Raw genomic sequence first — 22,223 nt, 5'->3', positions numbered from 1 at the left:
CATTCCTCTTTTTTTCCCTTAAGCTTTCATGTCCAATCACCGGAAAAGAAACAGAATTACTTGGTCTGCTCTGTCTCTGTTTTTCTCTGTCCCACCCTTATTCATGTCTGTCTTCTTCCCCTCACCCCCTTCACTGTATCCATCCCCCTCTGAGGAGAGATTTGTTCGACAAAGGAGATCCTTGTAATCTGTGCAGACATTTCACGGCCTGATAAACCCGAGTGGGTTTATTCACAAATGCTTAGCTGCTGAGGTGAAGACATTAAGTATTTCATGGTTATAGAGCTAATCAATGACCAGAGCACAGGCAGGCGGCTGCTGTGAGTTTAATGTTCTTCAGCACTGAGGTGTGGAGTGAGGTTCCACTGCAGCCTCATCTGATCGTGTTAATCACGTTATCGTCTGTACTTCTGTGAAATGCTCTTCTGCTCCAGGTGCTCACATGTTGGCACCAGTTACAGTTGAGATGTACATAGACTATTCTTATCCCTGAGATACTGATAACTACTTCATGAGTAGATAGCGTTGTTACCATTTCTGTTTTAGTTTCTTTTTTAGTCAGATATTTGTTTGGAACTTTACTGCGAAATTATTTCATGGTTCTTCAATTTGTACCAGTAAGCAGTAAACAAACCCAGTGTGAGTTTTTCTTTTTTCCTTTATCTCCTCTTGTTGAGGTGTGGCATTCTTCAGAAAGTCATCTGCATCCCTATGGATCGCAGCCATAAATACTTTCAGAACAAGCCTTCCTTTAATGGTTTTCTTTAATTTGTCAAAGTACTCTAGGCCTTGTGGCGTATGGTTCCTGGGCTTAATGTTTATTGTGATGAAGTAGAGTCAGCCCATCTGAAATACTGATCTAATTAAAATCTTAATTGACATATTATTATTAATTCATTTAGAGAAAGAAGCTTAAGTCTAGAATTTTATCATATTTAACCCTGAAAGTTTGTAAATATGGTATGGTTTCCGGATATCTGTAATTCAGTGTTCTAAAAGTCATCTGTGAAAATTGTTAAGTAATTCTTCAAAAGTAATCATATATTCTTCATTTAGCAGGCAATTAATATTTTTCTGTTTTAAACTTTATTTTTGTTATTACCAGTTCCAAAAACAAAAAAAACCACAAATAACTCTCCAGTCTAATCATTTAAATGAGCATTAGCACTCAATAAGCATTTTTGAATTAATTAATGAAAGTTTACCTCTTTAAAAAATTGTTTCGATAGTCTACAATTTCTATTTTTTTAATCCCCTCCAAAAGTGATACAGATGATAAAATAATAAGGCCATGATTTCATGTGTTCTACTCAGGGGCTTGTGACTTCAAAAGGACGGGAATCTCTGAGGTTACAAAAAGAGCTGATCAGTTGAGTGATACCCAGGTTAGGAAGAGACAGCAAGGTAGATGAGAGGATGCAGTAAGTGCACATACAAAAATATTAGAAGAGAGAAAGGAAAATTCCTATGCTTCTTGCCATGGGAATGCAGGTTTATTCTAATTCATGAATTCCTTGGGGTATTGGTTTTGAATGTAAATTGGCAGGCTAATGGAGTTTTGGTGTGGGCTTTGGTTTATGAAATTTTCTATGGAGTTTGAGGAGTTTGGGGGAAGCCTGACTTGGTCCAGTTCATTTGAATTTTCAGGATGTTAATCAAAACCACCTGAAGAGTCCCAGATCCTTCCCAGCTGTATTCCAGATTCCCTGGCATGGCCCAGGCCTAGAGAAAAAGGGAATGGGAGCATCTTTCAGTAGAATGTACTGGACTTGAAGCCAGTAGTGTCTCGTGCCTTGGGGCTGTCGTTAATTAGCTGTGTCACCATGAATTGCTTAATTTCTTTGACCATATTCTCCTCATCTCTGAAGTGAGAATAATTATACCCTGTATATCTACCTTGATAAGTTTTTGTGCTGATCAAAAGCAGTACAAGAGAATGAGAAAGCACTGTGTAAACTGTCAGTCTGTTGCTGAGGATGGATTGGGTAAAGTGAAGGAGTCAGTTTTGGATCATCTTTGTTCTTTATTATTGGTAAGCTGGAACTAACAGCTGTTAATACACTGACAGGTTATTAATAAATTCTTCCCAGTAATTTGTTACCACCAGTAATCAGTGATTCTCAAAGTGTGGGCTTAAGACCAGCAATATCAGCTTCACCTGGGAACTTGTTTCTGAAGCAAATTCTCAAGCCACACTCCAGAACTTCTGCATCTGGTTTTAACAAGCCCTCCAGGTGACTCTAATGCAAACTTAAGTTTGAGAGCCAAACTTAAGTTTGAGATCAGTGATTCCCAATTAATGGGTAATGCACCCCACGGGGGTCAGACTCTCAACCTGGGCTGCACATTACGATCACCTGGAGAATGTTTGCACCTCCCAGAGTACCCCAGGCCAATTAAATCAGGATTTCTAGGAATAGTGCTCAAGGTCAGTATTTTTTTAAAGTTTCTCGGTTGATTCCAGTATAGTCAAGGTTGAGAACCACTGCCCTATTGGCCTCACCTTCTGCCTGAAATCACTACTGTTTCTGATGGGAATTTATCAGATCTGTATCTTGAAATAATTTAAGTTTGCGAAGTACTGCTTTGGATGGTGATTCCCAAACCTAGCTGGTTGAGCATCAACATTTCCTGTGAAAAGCTTTCTGGATTCCTTTCAGACCCAGTCAACTGGAATTTTCAGGAAAAAATTCCTCAGCAAGGCTGGGGAATGTGTATTTTCTGAATGTCTGGTATAAGGAGTTTTTGGTCCATCATTTGGGAACCACATCAAAAGGTGATTTAAAAGTTACCTTATTGTGAGGTTGGCCTTAGTTATCTATCTTGTCCTTAATATCCTCACTTAATTTTTTTATTCATCCTTTCATGAAATATTCTTTGGGTGTCCATGTGTCAGACAGATACTTTTATACATGTAAGAGATACAAATAAGATACTGTCCTTGAATTCAAGGAGCTTGGTGCCTATTAGAGGAAAATAGATCTATAAATAAATAAATGCATGGAAGCATTGTAAGTATTATGATAGAAGACAGAAACATGGGAATCATTCTTGATTTCTTCTGTCCTATTAATTCTTCTGCCTAAATTTATCTCCAATCCATGAACCTTTCTTAATCTTCACTGTTACCGCCTTAAATCCAAGCTGCTTTCTCTGCTTTCCACCTGGCTAACTCCTCAACCTTCAGATTTCAGCTCAGTGTCACTTCCTTGGGAGTTCATTCTTACATCCCTCTGCATTGTCTTTTGGGGCATTTGTCAATTGCAATTACATTTGTGTTTTTGTGATTAAAAAAAAAGTGTCAGTCTACTCCACTGGACTGTGAGCTGTGGAAGGGCTGAGGCCAGGTCTCTCTTGCTTTTGGTGCTTATACCTCACACATTCTAGGGCTTATAAATTGTTGAATGAATAAGTAATTAAATAATGAGAAAAGAAATTGTTACATTTTTGCTCATCACTCTAGAGAATGCTGGACCCAAATAGTACAAACAGAGGGAATTACAATGGTGCAATTTGCTTAAAATTTCAAAAGCACTAGATGACTATGAGTTACTAATAAAGGACCTAAAATGCCTTCTGGTCCCTGAAAAATTAAATTATGAGCAGTGTGAAAACAAAAACCTCACAATTACTATCTGATTACTAATTAATAACTAATTTAAATTAATGTACATGCAAGGCATTGAAAAGTTGCCAAAACATTTCCCCATCATTTTCTTGTAGTTAGGAAAGACTCACAAAGAGTTAATAACTAACTCAAGTTGAAAACAGGAAAGAAAAAGGAAGAACTTTGAAAAATATTTTAAACCCTCTGCTGAATTCACCTGTAGGCTTAATTTCAAAAGCATTGGTATAGAGATTTCAAATTACATTTTAATCAAGTAAAAAGTAATTTCAGCTTAATTTTTGAAATAATTTTGGTGTTTTATTTGACGCAGTGCTACATGCTTGCTTTGTTCAAGAATTGTGCATTCAGAAGGCAAAAAGGAACTCAACCAAGACATTGTACTGTGATGAATTTTTCTCTCTTTCCATCTCCAATTTAAATGAAAAATGTCCCTACAGTTCTGTAATATTTTTAATCATTGGAGGCCTGTCCAGTATATTTACTTCCCATGAGAGAGCTTAAATAGTCAGTGATTTCATCAGCAAAGAGACAAAAAGGCACCAAGTAGTATATGTGCTGGACCAAAACAAACATTTCACTTAAAAATAATGTGCCTTATTTGACCACTTAATGATATATGTAGCCTGACTTCTCCCATATTAAAAGGAGCCCATTTTACTTGTGATAGGTGCATGAAGGCTCTCAGATATATAGAACTTTTGGGGCCCTGGAGTCCAGGGGAAGATTGCACGGAGAGACCTTGCCCACTCCCTTAATTGCAGTCGTGAGAAAACCTGGAGAAAAGCTCGCCTCCTCCTTACAGTTCACCCCTTCCTGTTGGCACTTGAACGGAGATAGATAGAAAAATTCTGGCAGTGTACATGTCAAACTGTTAACAGTGGTTGCCCTTGGAGGGTGGGAATGAGGAAGGAAAGACATACATTTCTTCTGTTATTTATTGAAAAGGCCATTTATGATGAAAAAACAAGTTACAGTTTATAGTAATAGTGCTCAGCTTTTGGTTTTCTCAGCTTGTTTAGCTTATGCAATTTACTGTATTCAACTTGATATTTTTTGATAAGACATTTTAATTTACTGAAAATTATTCATATTAATATTGCTTTTTCTGGTTTTCCTGGCTCCTCCCTTTGAGGTTAAGAAAATTGAAGCTCAGGTTCTCCCTATTTCACACACCCTCTAAGGCAAAAGCTGGGTTCCAGTTCCACGTCCTCCTCTGGGTTTCAGTGTTTCCATAGTTTTTACCTGAGTGTTCCTCACTGATGCTTTTGTGAAGTTTTTGTAGTGTTTGCTTTCCTGTATTATGTAGGATTTTGGTGTTTTTCAGTAAGAGTGCTGGTCTAGGCACCTAGCCAGCTATTCTGCTGGGACTGAGCCTCCCGTCATTTTTGCAGCATAATGTACACTTTGTATATTACATAGTTTCTATCAGAGCTATGAAGTGGTATCATAACCAATGGCGCCTTTATGGCATTCACTAGACTAGCCCTCCCTTCACCAAATACTAACCTTAGAGTTTTAGCATGCGTTTTGTTTGATGAATTCTTTTTGCAAAATGCAGATAAATACTTGATAGTTTTTCCTATGTTAAAATTAGGGTGGTATGAATCTGTGGTGTGGAACTGGGTGGGGCTGTGACTGCCCATCAAGTTATATATTAGCACAAATTCAAATTGACTTTTTGAGTAGAATTTCAGCCCTCCTGCGTGTGTGACTTTCCCTGTCACACTTATTCAAGCTAAAGTTGGATGGTTTCACACATGTCCTTATTAGGTAACCTAATTTTCATAAGGCCCACCTCTCCTGTCCTCAGTGCAGCCTTATCCTTTAACTGGCTTAAAATACCAATAAAAACTGTTTTCTAGGAACTTGTCAGGAGGGTATAAATGAATCCTTGTTGCTTTTTATTATCCCTAAAAAATTCTAAAAGAAACCAATCTTTATGGTTTGTCTAAAGAGTAACCCATTCTACTGAAATAAAATCTAAATCCCAAATGAAGTCAGAGAGCTGATACCTGGATTAAATTGACTTTCCCATAGAAGGGACTGCTAAACTACCCTTTGGGGTGATGCCATTGACTCATGAGTAACAGCCCATGAAACAACATCTCTGTGTTTCCTTAAGAGATGTTGAGGATGCTCTTCATTACCTAAGCATAGGGTTTCTTCTCTGTGAACTCCCAAGGATGAATTCCCTTCTGAGATTTCCAAGAGCAATTTGGATGTAGACACTATGAATTCAGGGCCTGATCATGTCTCCCTTTCTTCTTTGGCTGATGGAAAGCTTAGCGTCTCAAGGTCCTCCCTGTCAAGTATATACAACTTCATGAATATATTTTTGTTTACCAGTCTCATTGCAGGTTTGAATTTACTTTACTATCCTTACTTTTCATTTACTTATATATTTTTGCCATATTAGATGCATATTTTAAAACCATTTTGAATATTTTTTGGAACAAAGTGGGTATATACAAAATCATTTGATTATTGTTTCAAATAATGCAAATCAGTGAATAACCATGTTTCAGGAATGAAATTACACAATTACATATTTACTTTTGGTTATTCAAAATCTGGAACATTAGATTTCAGTACAATTTCTGTCTCTAGACCCAAAGGAACAAATATGCATAGACAGTGGATACCACTATTATGATTTCTGAGAGAGACTGCAGCCTGTTCCCTCATTTGTTTGGACAGGAAAATTTTCAAAAGTAAAATCACTCTCTTTAAATATTGTGTAGATTTCAGTAATCTGATAAATGAGCTATTTATTCATTGTCTCTCTGGTACCCAACAGTGGATTATCCATAGCAACAATCCTTTTCAAACTTAATGAGACCGACTCTGTATTTATTAGGGAAATACTACCACCAGGTTAAACAAACTGACTGTTGGTTCTGTGTATTTACTCTCTTTCAAAGAGATCTGCTAAACCTTCAGTGTGTTCCATGTCGTAGATCATTAGGGAAGCTGAATTGGATATGACTCTATGATTTTGAATATGCCATTTTTGTGGTGTGTTTAGAGTCAAATAATAAAGATGATGAGCAAATAAAGCTTTAGACATAAAGTACTATTTTGTGCATTGAAAATAGGGCCAAATTCTTCTCTGTACAGTAGAAATCAGAGATATATTATGATAACTATTACCACTCCCAGTCTATAGAGGATAAATAGAATACTTAATATTGGCCCAGGAAAACATATTTCAGTTTTTCTTTATGCTAGAAATTACATTGACGTGGACTCTATAAGAAAGGTCGTGCCTCAGAAAAAAGGTAGTTTCAAAATTGCAGAGATTTTCATAAGAGAACAGATTCTTTTTAAAGACTTTGAATTGCTGTTGAAATGTAAATTAAACCTGCAATCTTTTCATGTCAGTTGTTGAGAAATGAAGTAGTATTTAAAAACACAAAATGTTAGAGTTCATGTAATCCAATATCCTTATTTTATAGCCATGAATGCTTTTAGAAATTGCTAAAAAACTCTAGTGTCTCTCATCTCAAATGTCCTCGTACTATTTAAAAAAACAAACAAAATGTGTTAAGCTTCCATCCTACAGAGTATGTTAATGGGAATATAATAAACTTTTGCAAGGGTAGATTGAGTAATAATTCCATTTGGTTTTTGTCTTTTTATATACAGTAGAAAAGAGCACATTTTTTTCCTTATTAGATTTTTAAATGTACATTAGTAGTGGGGCTCTGCATTTATGTATTGGTTGAACCTGTTTTGATGAAATCTGCTATGTTAAATATCTATTTTTTCTTAGATAAAATTTTTTGTAGTTTTAATATTTAAATTATTTCTTTTTCTTTATGTTCACAGATTCTGGAACTTTTCAAAACCTGACCCTCTTCTTGAAACAGTGGAACATCATACAGAATTTACTTGCGGTTTAGATTTAAGTCTTCAGAGTCCTACTCAGGTAATGAATCAATCTCCGCATGTTTTTTCTACCCATACAGTTTACAAATAGCTCTACGTGTGGCATGTGTTGCTTTTATGAACAAGAGTCTTGCCTTTAGGGCAGGGCAAAGTACATTTACTTAATAAACCTGATCTTTTTTGCTGTATAAACTTGAGCATTTGAAATACTAGGGAAGAAGAGGTATCCAGAAACTTGGCATACCTCTCTCCTTTTGAGAGATTGACTTGTCTGAGAGGAAAAGGAAACTTCCCCAAAAGTATTGTGCTTAACATTGTAGACCTCTTCCAATGGGTAACAAGAGAATAGAATGAGGAAGGATTGTCCCCAGAGGTTGGTGGGAGTCAAGAGTGTGTGGTCCTGGATTCAGCTGTCCTGCTAAGCATTTGAGATGATGGGCAGGTCATTTCCCTGTCAGGACTGTCACCCTTATCTCCACACCCCACGTTGGAAGAGAGGCTTTACATGAAGAACAAAGTAGAGGAGAGTGGCAGCTGTTTTAATTACTAAAGTTCATATTTCCCCCCTTTTTTTCTCTTGAGAACTTCAGAGTCAATATTTTAGATTTTAAATATTCTTCAGGTATTTTAAAAAAGCAGTTTCCGTTTTGAAAATTGTAAACTCAGGTCAGAAACACTGGACTGTGTTGAGTGATAAGATGCTTTATAATACAGACTATGTGAAAACAACATATCAATGGAACAAAGTAATACGTGAGAATTCTACAATATGACTAAGAAGTTATGCATTTATGATAAATTTTAGAAGTTAGACAAAAAGCAAATTACATTTCTCAATACTGTATTCTTAAGTTTAAGTGAATACATGGGTTTCTTTTTTTTTTTTTTATTTTTTTATTTTTGCTGTGTTGGGTCTTCGTTTCTGTGTGTGGGCTTTCTCTAGTTGTGGCAAGTGGGGGCCACTCCTCATCGCGGTGCGCGGGCCTCTCACTATTGTGGCCTCTCTTGTTGCGGAGCACAGGCTCCAGACGTGCAGGCTCAGTAATTGTGGCTCATGGGGCTAGTTGCTCCGCGGCATGTGGGATCTTCCCAGACCAGGGCTCGAACCCGTGTCCCCTGCATTGGCAGGCAGATTCTCAACCACTGCGCCACCAGGGAAGCCCATGGGTTTCTTTTTGTTTTAGGAGTTCAAGACAATTCTGAGTTTAAAATGTTTTCATTAGACATTAGAATATTCTCATTAACATTAGAATAATTGTTTGAAAATGACTTAACAGCATCTAAGAAGAGAACAAATTGAAATAGTGAGGGGTGAAATGGCATTATCTTTAATGTGTATACAATGTGCTTTAAATGTACTAGTTCTTTTTCTGAAAAAAACATTTATTATAGATGACTTTTTAATAAAATAATTATACCTGTTTGCTAGCCCAGTTTAAAAAAGTTGTAACGTACCTATTGAAATACAGTGATACCCAAAAAATGACCCTAAATAGATATCTTCCTTCTTGTATATTTCTGTTAACCCATCTCTATGATCCCCAGACTGTGGCCTGAGGCAGCACATGTGCCTCTGTGACACATGGCAGTTCCTCACCCAGGTCTTGGAGAGAGCCAAATGTCGAATTAGTGTTTTCACTTTCTTCAGTTAAGTACGTCGAAGTGTAATTCCTGGATCACATAGTAGTTCTATTTTTAATTTTCTGAGGAATCTCCAATATTTTTTTCCATAGTGGCTACATCAATTTGCATTCCCACCAACAGTGTATAAAGGTTCCCTTTTCTCCACATCCTCACCAACGCTTATAATTATTATTTGGCTGCATTGGGTCTTCGTTGCTGTGGCCGGGCTTTCTCCAGTTGTGGTGAATGGGGGCTACACTTTGTTGTGGTGCATGGGCTTCTTTTTGCAGTGGCTTCTCTTGTTGCGGAGCATGGGCTCTAGGCACACAGGCTTCAGTATTGCGGCACGCAGGCCCTAGAGCATGCAGGCTTCAGTAGTTGTGCCACATGGGCTCAGTAGTTGTGACCCGTGGGCTCTGGAGTACAAGCTCAGTAGTTGTGGCGCGTGGGCTTAGTTGCTCCGTGGCATGTGGAATCTTCCCTGACCAGGGATCGAATCGAACCCGAGTACCCTGCATTGGCAGGCGGATTCTTAACCACTGTGCCACCAGGGAAGTCCTAGAGTTAATTTTTGTGTATGGTGTAAGATAGTGGTCCAGTTTCATTCTTTTGCACGTGGCTGTCCAGTGATTTGTGTTTTTAAAGATCATTCTGGCTGTTGTGGGAAAATAGACCATACGTATGATTGGAAGTGGGGTCATATTGGAGTATCTTGGAGTAATCAGGGAAAAGACAATGGTGACTTAAAATCTAAGAGATGTAGAGATGGAAAGATTCAGAATAAACTGCTGGATGTTTCGTATGGTTCAACTTAATAGTTTGGAGATAGTGATTGTAGGATTTGCTGCTTGATTGGAAATAGGCTATGAGCAAAGCAGAAGAACCAATTTGGATTTGGATCTGGAAAACAAGGTGAGATAGGGGAGGAGGAAGGAAATTCAAATAGGAACAATCAAGAGTTGTGTTTCAGATGTCTTCTGTTAGACATTCAAATGGAGATAGTCAGTTTGATAGAGGCTGTCCACCTCAGGGAAGAGTTTAGGGCTAGAGACACAAATATGGGAATTTTTAGCATATAAATGGCTTCAAAAGTTTGGGGGCAGAGTGAAATTATCTGGAGAGAATATGTGGAAGAGAAGGCTCAGAAAAAACTAGAAGCCTGAAAGAAGAGAATTCCAGCAAAGGGGATTGAGAAGGAATGACTAGTGAGGTAGAAGAAAAACTATAAAAGTATGGTATCTTTGAAGTTCAAAGAAAATAGTAGTTCAAGGAGGAGAAAATCACACATGCTGCTGGTGGGAATATAAAACGTTGCCATCACTTTGGAAAAGTTTGACAGTTTCTTAAAAAGTTAAATGTAAATTTACCATACACCTCAGCAATTACACTCTTAGATATATACTCAAAAGAAATGAAAATATATGTCCACATAAAGACTTGTATGTGAATGTTCGTAGCCAGAAAGTAGAAGTAATCCAAATGTCCATCAACTTGGTGAATGAATAAACGAAATGTGGTATACCAATGCTACAACATGGATGAATCTCCAAAGTATTATGCTAAGTGAAAGAAGCCAGATACAAAAGACTACGTATTGTATAATTTTGTTTATATAAAATGTCCAGAAAATGCAAATCTATAAAGATAGAAAGGAGATTAGTGGTTACTTGGGGAAGGAGCTGAGAATGGGAATTATCTGCAGATGAACACAAAGGGTCTTTAGGGCGTGATGGAAATGTTCTAAAACTGGATTGTGGTAATAGTTATACAGCTGTGTAATGATACTAAAAATCATTGAATTGTACACTTAAAATGGGTGAATTTTGTGGTATTTAATTTATAGTGGGTTGGCCAAAAAGTTCATTTGGGTTTTTCCATAAGATGTTTCTAAAATACCTGAATGAACTTTTTGGCCAGCTCAATACCTTGGTGAAGCTGTTTAAAAAAAAGAGAGATAGAATGGAAGAAGTTCTGATTTTTCCTAAGATGTAAAAAGATGAAAATCTTTTCACTGTAAAAATAAGAAAAAAGGCAGATAAACTATAAAATCGGAACTTTGTGAACCCATCAGAGAGCTGAGGTGGCAGGGAAAAAAGAAGCCTGAAATCCAAAGAGAGACAGACCCCTTCCTCTAAGGAGAGGTGGGACACTAGGACTATTTTACCTGTGACAAAGCACAGGAAGAAGACACAGCTGCTATACAAAAGGGATATAGTGGAAAAAGTGAACAACATGTGTGAACAAATGAGGGATTTCAGCAGAGAGATGAAAATATAGGAAAGAGTCAAATGAAAATAGGAAAAAATTTAGAAGTACAGTACAAGGGATACAGTCCTTCAGTATACTCATCAGTAAATTTAGAGATAGGTCACTAGAAACTACCCAAGCTGAAACAATAGGAGAAAACAAGAATGAGGGAAGTAAAAGAGAATAGAACATCCAGGAACTATGGGACAATGTCAGATTGGAGTCCAGAAGGAAGGAGAGAATAGGGAAGAAGCATTTAAAGAAAAATTTCCAGGGAATTCCCTGGTGGTCCAGTGGTTAGGACTCAGTGATTTCACTACTGTGACCTGGGTTCAATCCCTCGTTGGGGAAGATCCCACAAGCTGCGTGGCATGGCCAAAAAAAAGAAAAAAGAAAATTTTCCAAAATAGTAGAAGTTGTCAAACCACAGATCCAAGAAGTCCAGAGAAACCCAAGCAGGATTTAAACAAAGAATCAAAACATCAAGGCATACCCATATTCAAACTGCTAAAAAACAAAGATAAGGAGAAAATTTTAAAGGCAGACAGAGGAAAAAAGAAACATATCCAGAAGACTAAAGATAAGAATTACAGCAGACTTCTTGTCATAAATCATATAGACCAGAAGATGATGAAATGTCTTTTTAAAGTACTGAATGAAAAAACTGTGAACCCATAATGCTATACCCAGTGAAAGTACCATTTGAATATAAAGAGAAAATAAGGAAATTTTCAGACAAAGGAAAGCTGAGAGCACATCTCTGCTGTAAGAAATGTTAAAGGAAGTTCTGTGCAAAGAAATAAGCCCAGACCAAAACATGAAACTATGGAAAGAGAGAAAAGGAGGGAGGGAGGGAGGGAGGAAGGAAGGAAGGAAAGGAGGAAGGGAGGGAGGGAGGAAGGAAGGGAGGAGGGAAGGGAGGGAAGGAAGGAGAGAAAGGGAAGAAGAAGAAAGAAAGGGAAGGAAGGGAGGGAAAGAAGGAGAGAGGAAAAAAAACTCTGGAAATGGCAAAAATGAAGTAAATATACAAGACACTGTTTAAGTTAATTTTATCACTCTGAAAAATAATTAACTGCCTAAAGCAAAAGTAGTATTGTATTCAATACATTTGTGTACAATATATTGTAAGGTTTTTAATATATGCAAAAGTAAAATGTAGGACAATAATAGAACAAGGGAAGAGAGGGAGGAGTTAGAAGTATATTGTTGTAAAGGCATTACTACATGTGAAGTGCTATAATACGATTTGAAGGTAGATTGTGATAAATTCAAGATGTATATTGTAAACCCTATGGTAACCTCTAAGAAATTTTTTTTTTTTTTTTTGCGGTACGCGGGCCTCTCACTGTTGTGGCCTCTCCCGTTGCAGAGCACAGGCTCCGGATGCGCAGACTCAGGGGCCATGGCTCATGGGCCCAGCCGCTCCACGGCATGTGGGATGTTCCCAGACCGGGACATGAACCCATGTCCCCTGCATCGGCAGGTGGACTCTGAACCACTGCACCACCGGGGAAGCCCTCTAAGAAATTTTTTTAAAAGAGCTATCATTAATAAGCCAATGGTGGAGATGATTATTTTAAAAATCAATTACTTCAACATAATAAAAGCCACATCGAAAAATCACACTTAGCCAACATCATACTCATTGGTGAAAGACTGAAAGCGTTTTCTTTAAGATCAGGGATAAGACAAGGATGTTCACTTCTACCACTTCTATTCAACATAATATTGGAAGTCCTAGCCAAAGCAATTAGTCAAGGAAAAGAAATAAAAGGCGTCTAAATTGGAAAGAAAGAAGTAAAATTATATCTGTTCTCAGATAACATGATCTTATATGTGGAAACCTTTGAATCCAACCATTTCAACAATTATATTAAATGTAAATGGTCTAAACACCAAAGTTAAAAGACATTAAAAGTGATAGATATGTGAGGGACTTTGAGAAGACTAGGTCAAGATTTAGTGACCTATCAGATTTGGGGTTTGAAGAAGAGGTTTTCTGACTCCAAGTTCTAGGATTTGGTTACTTTCTGTATAACATTTTCAGTGATTAGTTTATCCTGTTCTTCTCCATTTTATTTATACTGTGTCTTGGGCTTTAAACTTTCCTTTCAAACTAAGATCATGATCCCAACCGGTATGTTTTTTTAAAAAAACATATCTAACATTAACACATTTTAACCCAAACATTTTTATTATCAATGTATAGTTTTACCAAGTAACATTAAACTCCTTTCTAGGGGAAGTAAGAATCAAGTTCTTAGTGCATCTCCCTATTTTTTTCTCACTTATTTTATCTCAGTTATCTATTGCTATATAACAAACTCCCCCACAATTTATTGGCTTAAACAACAATTTTCTTTGCTCACAGTTCTGTGAGTCAACAATTTGGGCTGAGCTCAGCCAAGCAGTTCCTCTGTTGGTGTCTCATGTGGCTCTGGTCATCTGGTGGCTTAACCAGGACTGGGTGGTCTAAGATGGCCTCACATAGATGTGTAGGGTGTAGCACTGGTTGTCTTCTGATCCATGTGTCTCTAGAAAAGTTCAGGTTTCTTCACCTAGCATTGTAGCTTTCCAGGAGGACGAGAGCAAAAGCTGCAAGGTGTCTTCAGGACTAGACTTTGAAGTCACACAACATTCCTTCTGTGGCAAAGCAAGTTACAAGGCCAGCTCAGATTCAGAGAGTGACAGAGAGACTCCACCTCTTGTTGGGAGTAGCTGCAAAGAATTTGTAGCCATTTAAAATCTACCACATTAACCTTTTGTTGGTATAGTTGGTAGTTTAAGTTATTTTTGACATATAATATTTATCCTTTATTCTCACAAATATGTATTCAAGTTTACTTGTTGCATGTTAATTTAATTTCACTCTTTGTTCATAGTTTATTCTCTTAGAAAGTACCTTTCCATCTACTTTCAAAAACGTGTCACCTCTGTGGTGATCTTAACAGCTGTGAGACTTTGCTGATGTTACTTTTGGGCTCCCATGTCTTAATATATTCCCTGTCTTAAAAGAGATTTTTCTTGTATTTATAATTTTATATTTTTCTTTTTAGCTTCTCTATTCTTAGAGATCTGAAAAATGAGATCCAAAGACATTCTTGTATTATAACCTTCTTTCTTTTTGACAGAGTGTAAGATCTTGTCTTTAAAGGTTTAAAACTTGACAAATAAGTGTCTGGGGTCATTCTTTAAGGGTAATTGCTGAGAAATACTCTGTGCCCTCTTGTTAACCAGGCTGAAATCATCTTTCACTTCAGAAAAATTTTCTTTGAATTTTTTCCCTCTGATCTTGATTTGTATAGTCCTGGCATTTTCTCTTTTCTTTCTTATCATTATCTCTGCATTGGAAACCTTTTTTTCTGTTTTTAGGCTTATGATTCTAGACCTGTAATATGTCCATTTGTATAATTGGGATTTTCTGTATTAATGTATTTTTAGAATCCCTGACTTTGTGCTCTGCAGTATCAACTCTGCTCTTTTAAATGTTCATGGATATTTAGTTTAGTATTTATAAGCTGGGTACAGGTTTATATATCATTACACATTCCTTTTGGAATATAGTTATTTCTCTTTTAAATCCCCTTTAAACTAGGCATTATTAGTTCATTCCAAGACATATCATCTATGTGTTTAATAAATTTATCTTTTTTCCCCATGATGAAATTGGGAAATTGTGTTTAGAAGAAAGAAAAAAGATTACCCATGGTTTTGCCACTCTAGAAACAATCTCTATTATACCATATTAACTTGTTTCTTTTCAGCCCTTTTTTAGGAATTTTTATTTGAAGTGTAACACCCGTATTGGAAAAGGCACATATTTTAAGTGTGCAACTCAGTTAAGTTATCAAGAAGTAACTATACCTGAGTAACTACCATTTAGGTTAAGTATGGAACACACTACCAGTATCCCAAAAAGCCCACTCATGTTTCCTCCCAAATCTTATACCCCTTTCTCCTTCCCAAAGATAAGTACTCTTCTTTTCATTTTGTTTCAGTGGAAGATGCTTAGATTTGGTTCTGATTTAAACTAGTTCTGTAGGTGTGGTTTTTTGTTTTTTGTTTTTGTGGTATGTGGGCCTCTCACTGTTGTGGCCTCTCCCGTTGTGGAGCACAGGCTCTGGACGCGCAGGCTCAGTGGCCATGGCTCACGGGCCCAGCCGCTGCGCGGCATGTGGGATCCTCCCGGACCAGGGCACGAACCCGTGTCCCCTGCATCGGCAGGAGGACTCTCAACCACTGCGCCACCAGGGAAGCCCTGTAGGTGTGTTTTTAAAAGCATATTTGACCTTATTGATGTTTTAGTAAAAAATATTAGCAATATGTGTGTGTGTGTGTGTGTGTGTGTGTGTGTGTGTGTGTGTATATATATACACACACACACACATAGAATCATTATGCTGTATACCTGGAACTGATGCAATATGGCAGTTCTATCTCAATTAAAATAAAATAATAAAGAAACAACAGCAAAAATATTAGGGTATCATTTTAAAATTCAGCTTATGTTTTGATTCAAATCCCTATTCCCACAATCTTAGATATCAGGTTTATAGGTTGACAGTGGATAAAATATTTTAAAATTCTCAGTATGAGGTTGGAAAATCAGATTTTGAAGATGGCTAGCGTTACTGGTAGTTAAGATATATGTGTCCTGTTCACCTTTAATCTGAGGTGATATTTTCTGCATCTGTCGCAGACTAGCTTTAGAGTTGAAAAGAACACGTGCCAGAAGCACCCAGTGTCCTCAGGCATTAGTCTCTGTTGTTTCCTCTTTGATGCTTTCATAATTGTGTAATTTTTAGCTTAAAACTGTATAACAAATGATTGTTTTCCCCCAGCCATAAAACCTTCCCCAGGCCCAGCTCCATAGGATCTTGGTGTAACCCTGTGTCTACTGCCCCCTGCACTGCATGAGCTGCCCTTGCACTAAGAGCTTCCGAAATTTTTGACGCCTTAGCCTCTGCTGCCTCTGGGCTCCCATTCCTGAATCAGTCATTTACTCTCTTATTCATTTTTCTTTCTCTAGACTATAGAGCATTGCTTCTTAAGAAACAGCAGACTTGACACACAACAAGTTACTTTTCAAAAAAACTTCATTTGGGCTCTTGGTCCTACTCAGCCTACCTCTGAAGCCTTTTTGATTTTGTAACCCATTCTCCACAATATCGTTCCTCAACCTTCTGCAGTATCATTAGCACTCCGGACATTTGTCCTTACCTCCTATCTTATTGTTAAAATAGACAAGAATGAATATCTTCTTCCAGATCTGTCACCTCAAAATATTTATGTTTCATCTCTCTTTTTCCCCTTTCCATTAGGTTCCTAATTTTCTCATTGGCTTCTTCGTCCAGGTCAATAATCCACTGGTTTTTGTTTTGTTTTGTTTTGTTTTTAGACCATCAGTCAGTTCTTTTCTCTATTTTCAAAACTCACTTGATCCCACTGTCTTACCTCCCTACCAGTATATTCAGTTTCTCATCTATTATTAGACATCAAGAATTAGTAGTTTACCTGTTGCTTTTAGTTTCTCAAAATCAACACTCTCTTTTAAGCCCCTGCATCTGTCTTCCTTTCATCATTCAATTAAGCCCCAAAAGGTCACTAGTAAAAGCTCCTGAAAACCAAGTTAGCCTTTTCTCAGACTTTTTTTAGCTATATAATGTTAATTTTTTTAAAAGAAAAATCTTCCCCTCCTATTGCTTTAATGCTAACCATGCTAAGCAGTTTTCCTTACCTGTTTGCTAAATATCTCCATCTCTTAGGCCAGTTTCTTCCTTACCATCCTTCCAAAAGCAGATATTCTCCAATATACAAGTCTTAGTCCTCTAACTTTTATGCATCTTCTTCTTGCAGTTGGCGTTTAATTATATGTTAGTGATGCTTGACCCATTTATCCAATTGCCTTTACTGTGTAATCTCAATAGATGTTATTATATACTTATCCTTCAGTATTCCTAATGTGGTCAATTGATTGCATGATGGGGCCAGACTAGAGACCTGAGAAAGCATCCTAGTTTTCTTGTTTCTCTTTGCATCCCTAAATTCAAACGGGCATCAAGCTTATGAATTTTTCCTCACCAATATCTCTGAAATGTGGACCATACTATTCTAGCTCCACTGCCTTAGATAAGCATTTATTAGTATCTCTGCCATGGATGACTGCAGTAATCTCCTAACTGGTCTCTAAGCTCTTTCCATCATTCCACTGATTTCTCAGCACTGCTTATGGGGAGAGCTCTCCATAATGCAAGTCTGATTTTGTTAGTCCTTGACCTGAAATATATCAATGGCCCCATTAAAGGCAGCAACAAGATGAGGTTTGCCACCCTTATTACTGTTAATCAACATGGTTCTAAAAATTGTAGCCAATTAGTAATAGGAGAAAACAAAATGGAATATAAATATTTTTAAAAGGTAGAAAATTTTATCATTATTTGTACTTCATACTATTGTCAAATGTTATAATCCAAGAACATCAACTTTAAACCTATTAAAAATAATAAGTGTTCAATAAGGTCAATAAAGATATACAAAAATGAATACCATGTGGATACCAGTAATCATCAGTTAGAAAATAAAATGGCAAAAATTACTTTTACATGGCAAAAACTATGTGTGTGTATGTATGATACATAGAAGAATAAAAATTTTTAAATGTGCAGGACTCTAGGTAAATAAAATTATATACCTTCACTAAGGGACTTTTTAAAAAGACTAGAATAAATGAACAGACATATCATGTTCTTGCAACAGAACACTTTTTTTTTTTATTACGGCTGTCATTATTTTAGGCCTTTTTCATCTTATAAAGATATTACATTTGCCTCCTAACAGGCCTTTGTCTTTTTGGAACGCGTGGTCAGTCACTCCTGTGATTGCTCTTTGACTAATCTGACCATTAACTTTCTGCCATACTAGTTATATACCAGTTTTAATTTACAAATCAACATAGATAAATTGTCATCCTCATCATGTTCTCTCAGAAAACTTTCAAGAGGCAGCTTATTACCTCCATAGTAGAGTCTGAACTGTTAATCTTACTTTCAAGACTCAATATTATCTATGTTGCTTTCTAATTTTATTTCTCAACCATCCTATGTAATCTCCCTATTTCATACCAATTATATTTTATTATTTGTGATCTCCATGTGTTTGCCACTTTTTCCCTCACTGTCCTCCACTTCTGCCTGGGCAAAGTATTTCTCCCTTTCCAAGTCCTGGACAAGGTCTTCTATTCCTTCTCTCCTTTCTCTTTTTTTTCTTCAGTACATATTCGAGTGCCAACCATCTGTCAGGAGTTACATAGTGAATTTATGCAAACTCCCTGATATGTATGTACTAAATAAATGTTGAATGAATGAATGAATGAAAAGACCTTTTTTTAGTATATTAGTCAGCACTTTCCTTACTTTTACTTAAACTCCATACTGATTAACATAATAAACCACGTTCTTCTCTGTAGTCACCTCCTTCCGGAAGCTGGTTGAGTAAATAAGACGTATTTTCTTTAGCCTGTTATTTAATACATTGCAACATAATGTCTGGGCTGCTTTTTCAAAATTTAGAGTTGACTGTGATTTCTTTCATTCTCTTTACATCTCTCTGCTTATTTTTCTTGTTCATTTTTGCTAAAGAGGTCATATGTCATACAGATAATTATAGTAGTTTGAACAAGTTTCCCAAGGGCAAAAGCAATTGTCCACAAAATTGAGAGAAAGGAGTATAATGATAAATAGGAAATGGAAAACTTGTCAATAAAGTAAATCTCTTCATGGGTCTGTAGGGCTTCTTTGTTATATTAACAGCCATATTAAATCATTTGAAGTGTTACCTTATCAGTGGCATGTGTAAACATTTTAATAAAATGGAGAAAATTGATAAATTAAGGAATATAAATTCATTTTCTAAATTATACATGTATTTAAAGTCTGATATTTTCATTATAATGTTTCCTTTTCCAAAATTTGCATTTATAGGATCATTATTATTGAGGATGTTTTATGACAAGTCTTCTTTGATCCATCAGTGATAAATTTTTATTATAAACTCCTTATTGACTAGATTTGTTTCTTTAATACCCTTGGGTCTACTGTAGAACTTAGCCCAATACTTTGCACATAGGAAATGGTAAAATATTTGTTTAATACAGTTGCTCTCAAGCATTCCATGTATAACAATGTCATGATGTATACGCTATAGCTGTATTCAGAAATTGATGGGCTATAGTGATAGATAATAAATTTCTATTCAGTTTTTCAAGAATGCTTCATTATATGTGTTGAAGAAATTGACATATTAGGGTATAGCAAGAAATTCATATTTCTAATTAGTGCGCTTATTCTTAAAACTTAGCAATATCTATTGTGCTGTTCAAAGTAAAACTGAAATAACTAAAAATAGAAGTTATATGGACTCTTACCCTATTCATTATTTTCCACTACCCTAGGAAATAGCAGCTTTTAAAAATAATAATGAAAAAGGCTGATCCTGTCTTCAAACTTTACACTAAACAAAGAAGTATAAAACTTTTTGACAAACCATTTTTCCTGTAATGTCGATAATTTTCATTTTGAGTTTTATTGAAAAGGTTTGTGTTTTGATTTCAGATTAAAGGAAACTTAGGGGAGATAGGGATGAAATGTACTGCAGTGGGGGCTTGCAGGTTAAGAAATAAGTTTTCTACTTGAATATCCTTGCAGAAGATGTAGAGACTGGAGGCTCCTACCCTGTGGTGTCCACATGCACAGTCACCGCAAGGGGAGAGGGCCACACAAGATAGGCCTTGGCAGCCAGCCCTCAAGAAACCCTAGACGGGAGTCAGACAGGAGCCAGAAAAAAGCCTCTCTCAAAAGATTAAGAGTTTCATCAGAGGACTTATAATGCAATTTAGTTACCTTTAAGCTAGAACTTTCAGTTTTTCATTTATTCTTTTTTTGTTGTTGAAGTATAGTTGATTTACAATATTGTGTTAGTTTCAGGTGTATAGCATAGTGGTTCAGTAGTTTGGCAGATTATATTCCATTACAGGTTATTATAAGATAATGGGTATAATTCCCTGTGCTGCACAGTATGTCCTTGTTGTTTATCCATTTGATACGTAGTAGCTTGTATCTGTTAATCCCATACTCCAAATTTGTCCCTCCTCTCTTCCTTCTTCCCTTTGGTAACCATAAGTTTGTTTTCTATATCTGTGAGTCTGTTTCTATTTTGCATGTATACCCATTTGTAGTATTTTTTAGTTTCCACATGTAAGTGATATCCTATGGTATTTTCTTTCTCTGGTCTTCATTTATTCTTATTTATTCCACTGCCTAGAACACTTTCCTTCTCTCCATTGTATCCCTGCTCCACAAACAAAGGCTCTCTGGCTTAGCCATACTTCTTTAAGCCACAGCTTAGATAATATGTCCTCCTGAAAGCATCCACTTTCCTCACATTTGGTTATAGTGACCCTTTTCCTATTTCTACTAGACCCTGTCATTCCTCTATCATGGTTCACATCACTCTGCGCTGTAGGTATCTATTTACTTATTAATCTCTCTGCTGGACTCCAGATCTGTGGAGACGGAGACGAGGACCATCTTGTTTACTGTAATATCTCCAGCATACTTCTGACACAGAAGAGGTGCTCAGCAAATATTTGTTGAATAAATGGATGAATATAAGTATATATGTATATGTGTATTATATTTTAGATAGCTTCGTAGTGCAGAGGAGTATTTTACTAACAGCTCCTGGGACATAAAAGAAAGCTCCCTATGAAACCTCTAATTAATACAGGCAGACCTCGGAGATATTGCAGGTACGGTTCCAGACCACCACAATAAAGCGAATATCTCAATAAAGTGAATCACACAAATTTTTTGGTTTCCTGGTGCGTATAAAAGTTATGTTTACCCTCTATTGTAGTCTGTTAAGTGTGCAATAGCATTAGGTCTAAAAAAAAGTACATACGTTAATTTTAAAAATACTGTATTGCTAAAACACGCTAACCATCATCTGTGCCTTCAGTGAGTTGTAATCTTTTTGCTGGTGGACAGTCTTATCTCAATGGTGACGGCTGCTGAAGGCTGGGGTGGCCGTGACAATTTCGCAAATAAGATAGCAGTGAAATTTGCCGTATTGATTGACTTCCTTTTACAAACAACTTCTTATACTATGTAATGCTGTTGGATAGCATTTTTACCCACAGTAGAACTTCTTTCAAAATTGGAGTCAGTCCTTTTAAACCTTGCTGCTGCTTTGTCAACTAAGTTTATATAATATTCTAAATCCTTTGTTGTCATTTCAACAGTCTTCACAGCATCTTCAACCAGGAATAGATTACATCTCAAGAAATCACTTTCTTTGCTTATCCATAAGAAGCAACTCCTCATCTGTTAAAGTTTTATCATGAAATTGCAGCAGTTCATTCAATTGAATCACAATTCAATCAGGCTCCACTTCTAATTCTAGCTCTCTTGCTGTTTCCACAGCATCTGCAGTTACTTCCTCCACTGAAGTCTTCAACTCCTCAAAGTCATCCATGAGGGCTGGAATCAGCTTCTTCCACATTCCTGTTCTTGTTGATAGTTTGACCTTTCCCCACGAGTCATGGATGTTCTTAATGGCATCTGGAATGGTGAATCCTTTCCAGAATGTTTTCAGTTGACTTTGCCCAGATCTATCAGAAGAGTCACTATCTATGGTAACCTTATGAAATGTTTTTCTTAAATAATAAGACTTAGAAGTCGAAATTACTCTTTGGTCCATGAGCTGCAGAATGGATGTTGTGTTAGTAGGCATGAAAACAACGTTAATCTAATTGTACATCTCCATCAAAGCTCTTGGGTGG

At 36.7% G+C, this 22,223-nt stretch overlaps 1 protein-coding gene across 2 annotated transcripts in view; it reads left to right on the top strand.

The window, feature by feature from the left end:
* PEX7 (peroxisomal biogenesis factor 7) overlaps positions 1–22,223 on the top strand; it is an 88,959-nt gene that overhangs the window by 54,458 nt on the left and 12,278 nt on the right. Inside the window, exons 9-10 of one of the 2 annotated variants that reach the window (XM_024759107.1) lie at positions 7,457–7,556; positions 21,865–21,971. In XM_024759107.1, the coding sequence (XP_024614875.1) occupies positions 7,457–7,556; positions 21,865–21,918 (154 nt within the window). In that variant the 3' untranslated portion in view covers positions 21,919–21,971. Of the gene's footprint in view, positions 1–7,456; positions 7,557–21,864; positions 21,972–22,223 lie in introns of those variants that run through there. The other variant, XM_024759106.1, reaches the window with a different exon arrangement.

This window comes from Neophocaena asiaeorientalis, unplaced genomic scaffold (genome assembly GCF_003031525.2).
Source record: "Neophocaena asiaeorientalis asiaeorientalis breed wild unplaced genomic scaffold, Neophocaena_asiaeorientalis_V1.1 scaffold5, whole genome shotgun sequence".
Taxonomy (NCBI): domain Eukaryota; kingdom Metazoa; phylum Chordata; class Mammalia; order Artiodactyla; family Phocoenidae; genus Neophocaena; species Neophocaena asiaeorientalis.
This window is presented reverse-complemented; position numbering and strand designations above follow the sequence as displayed.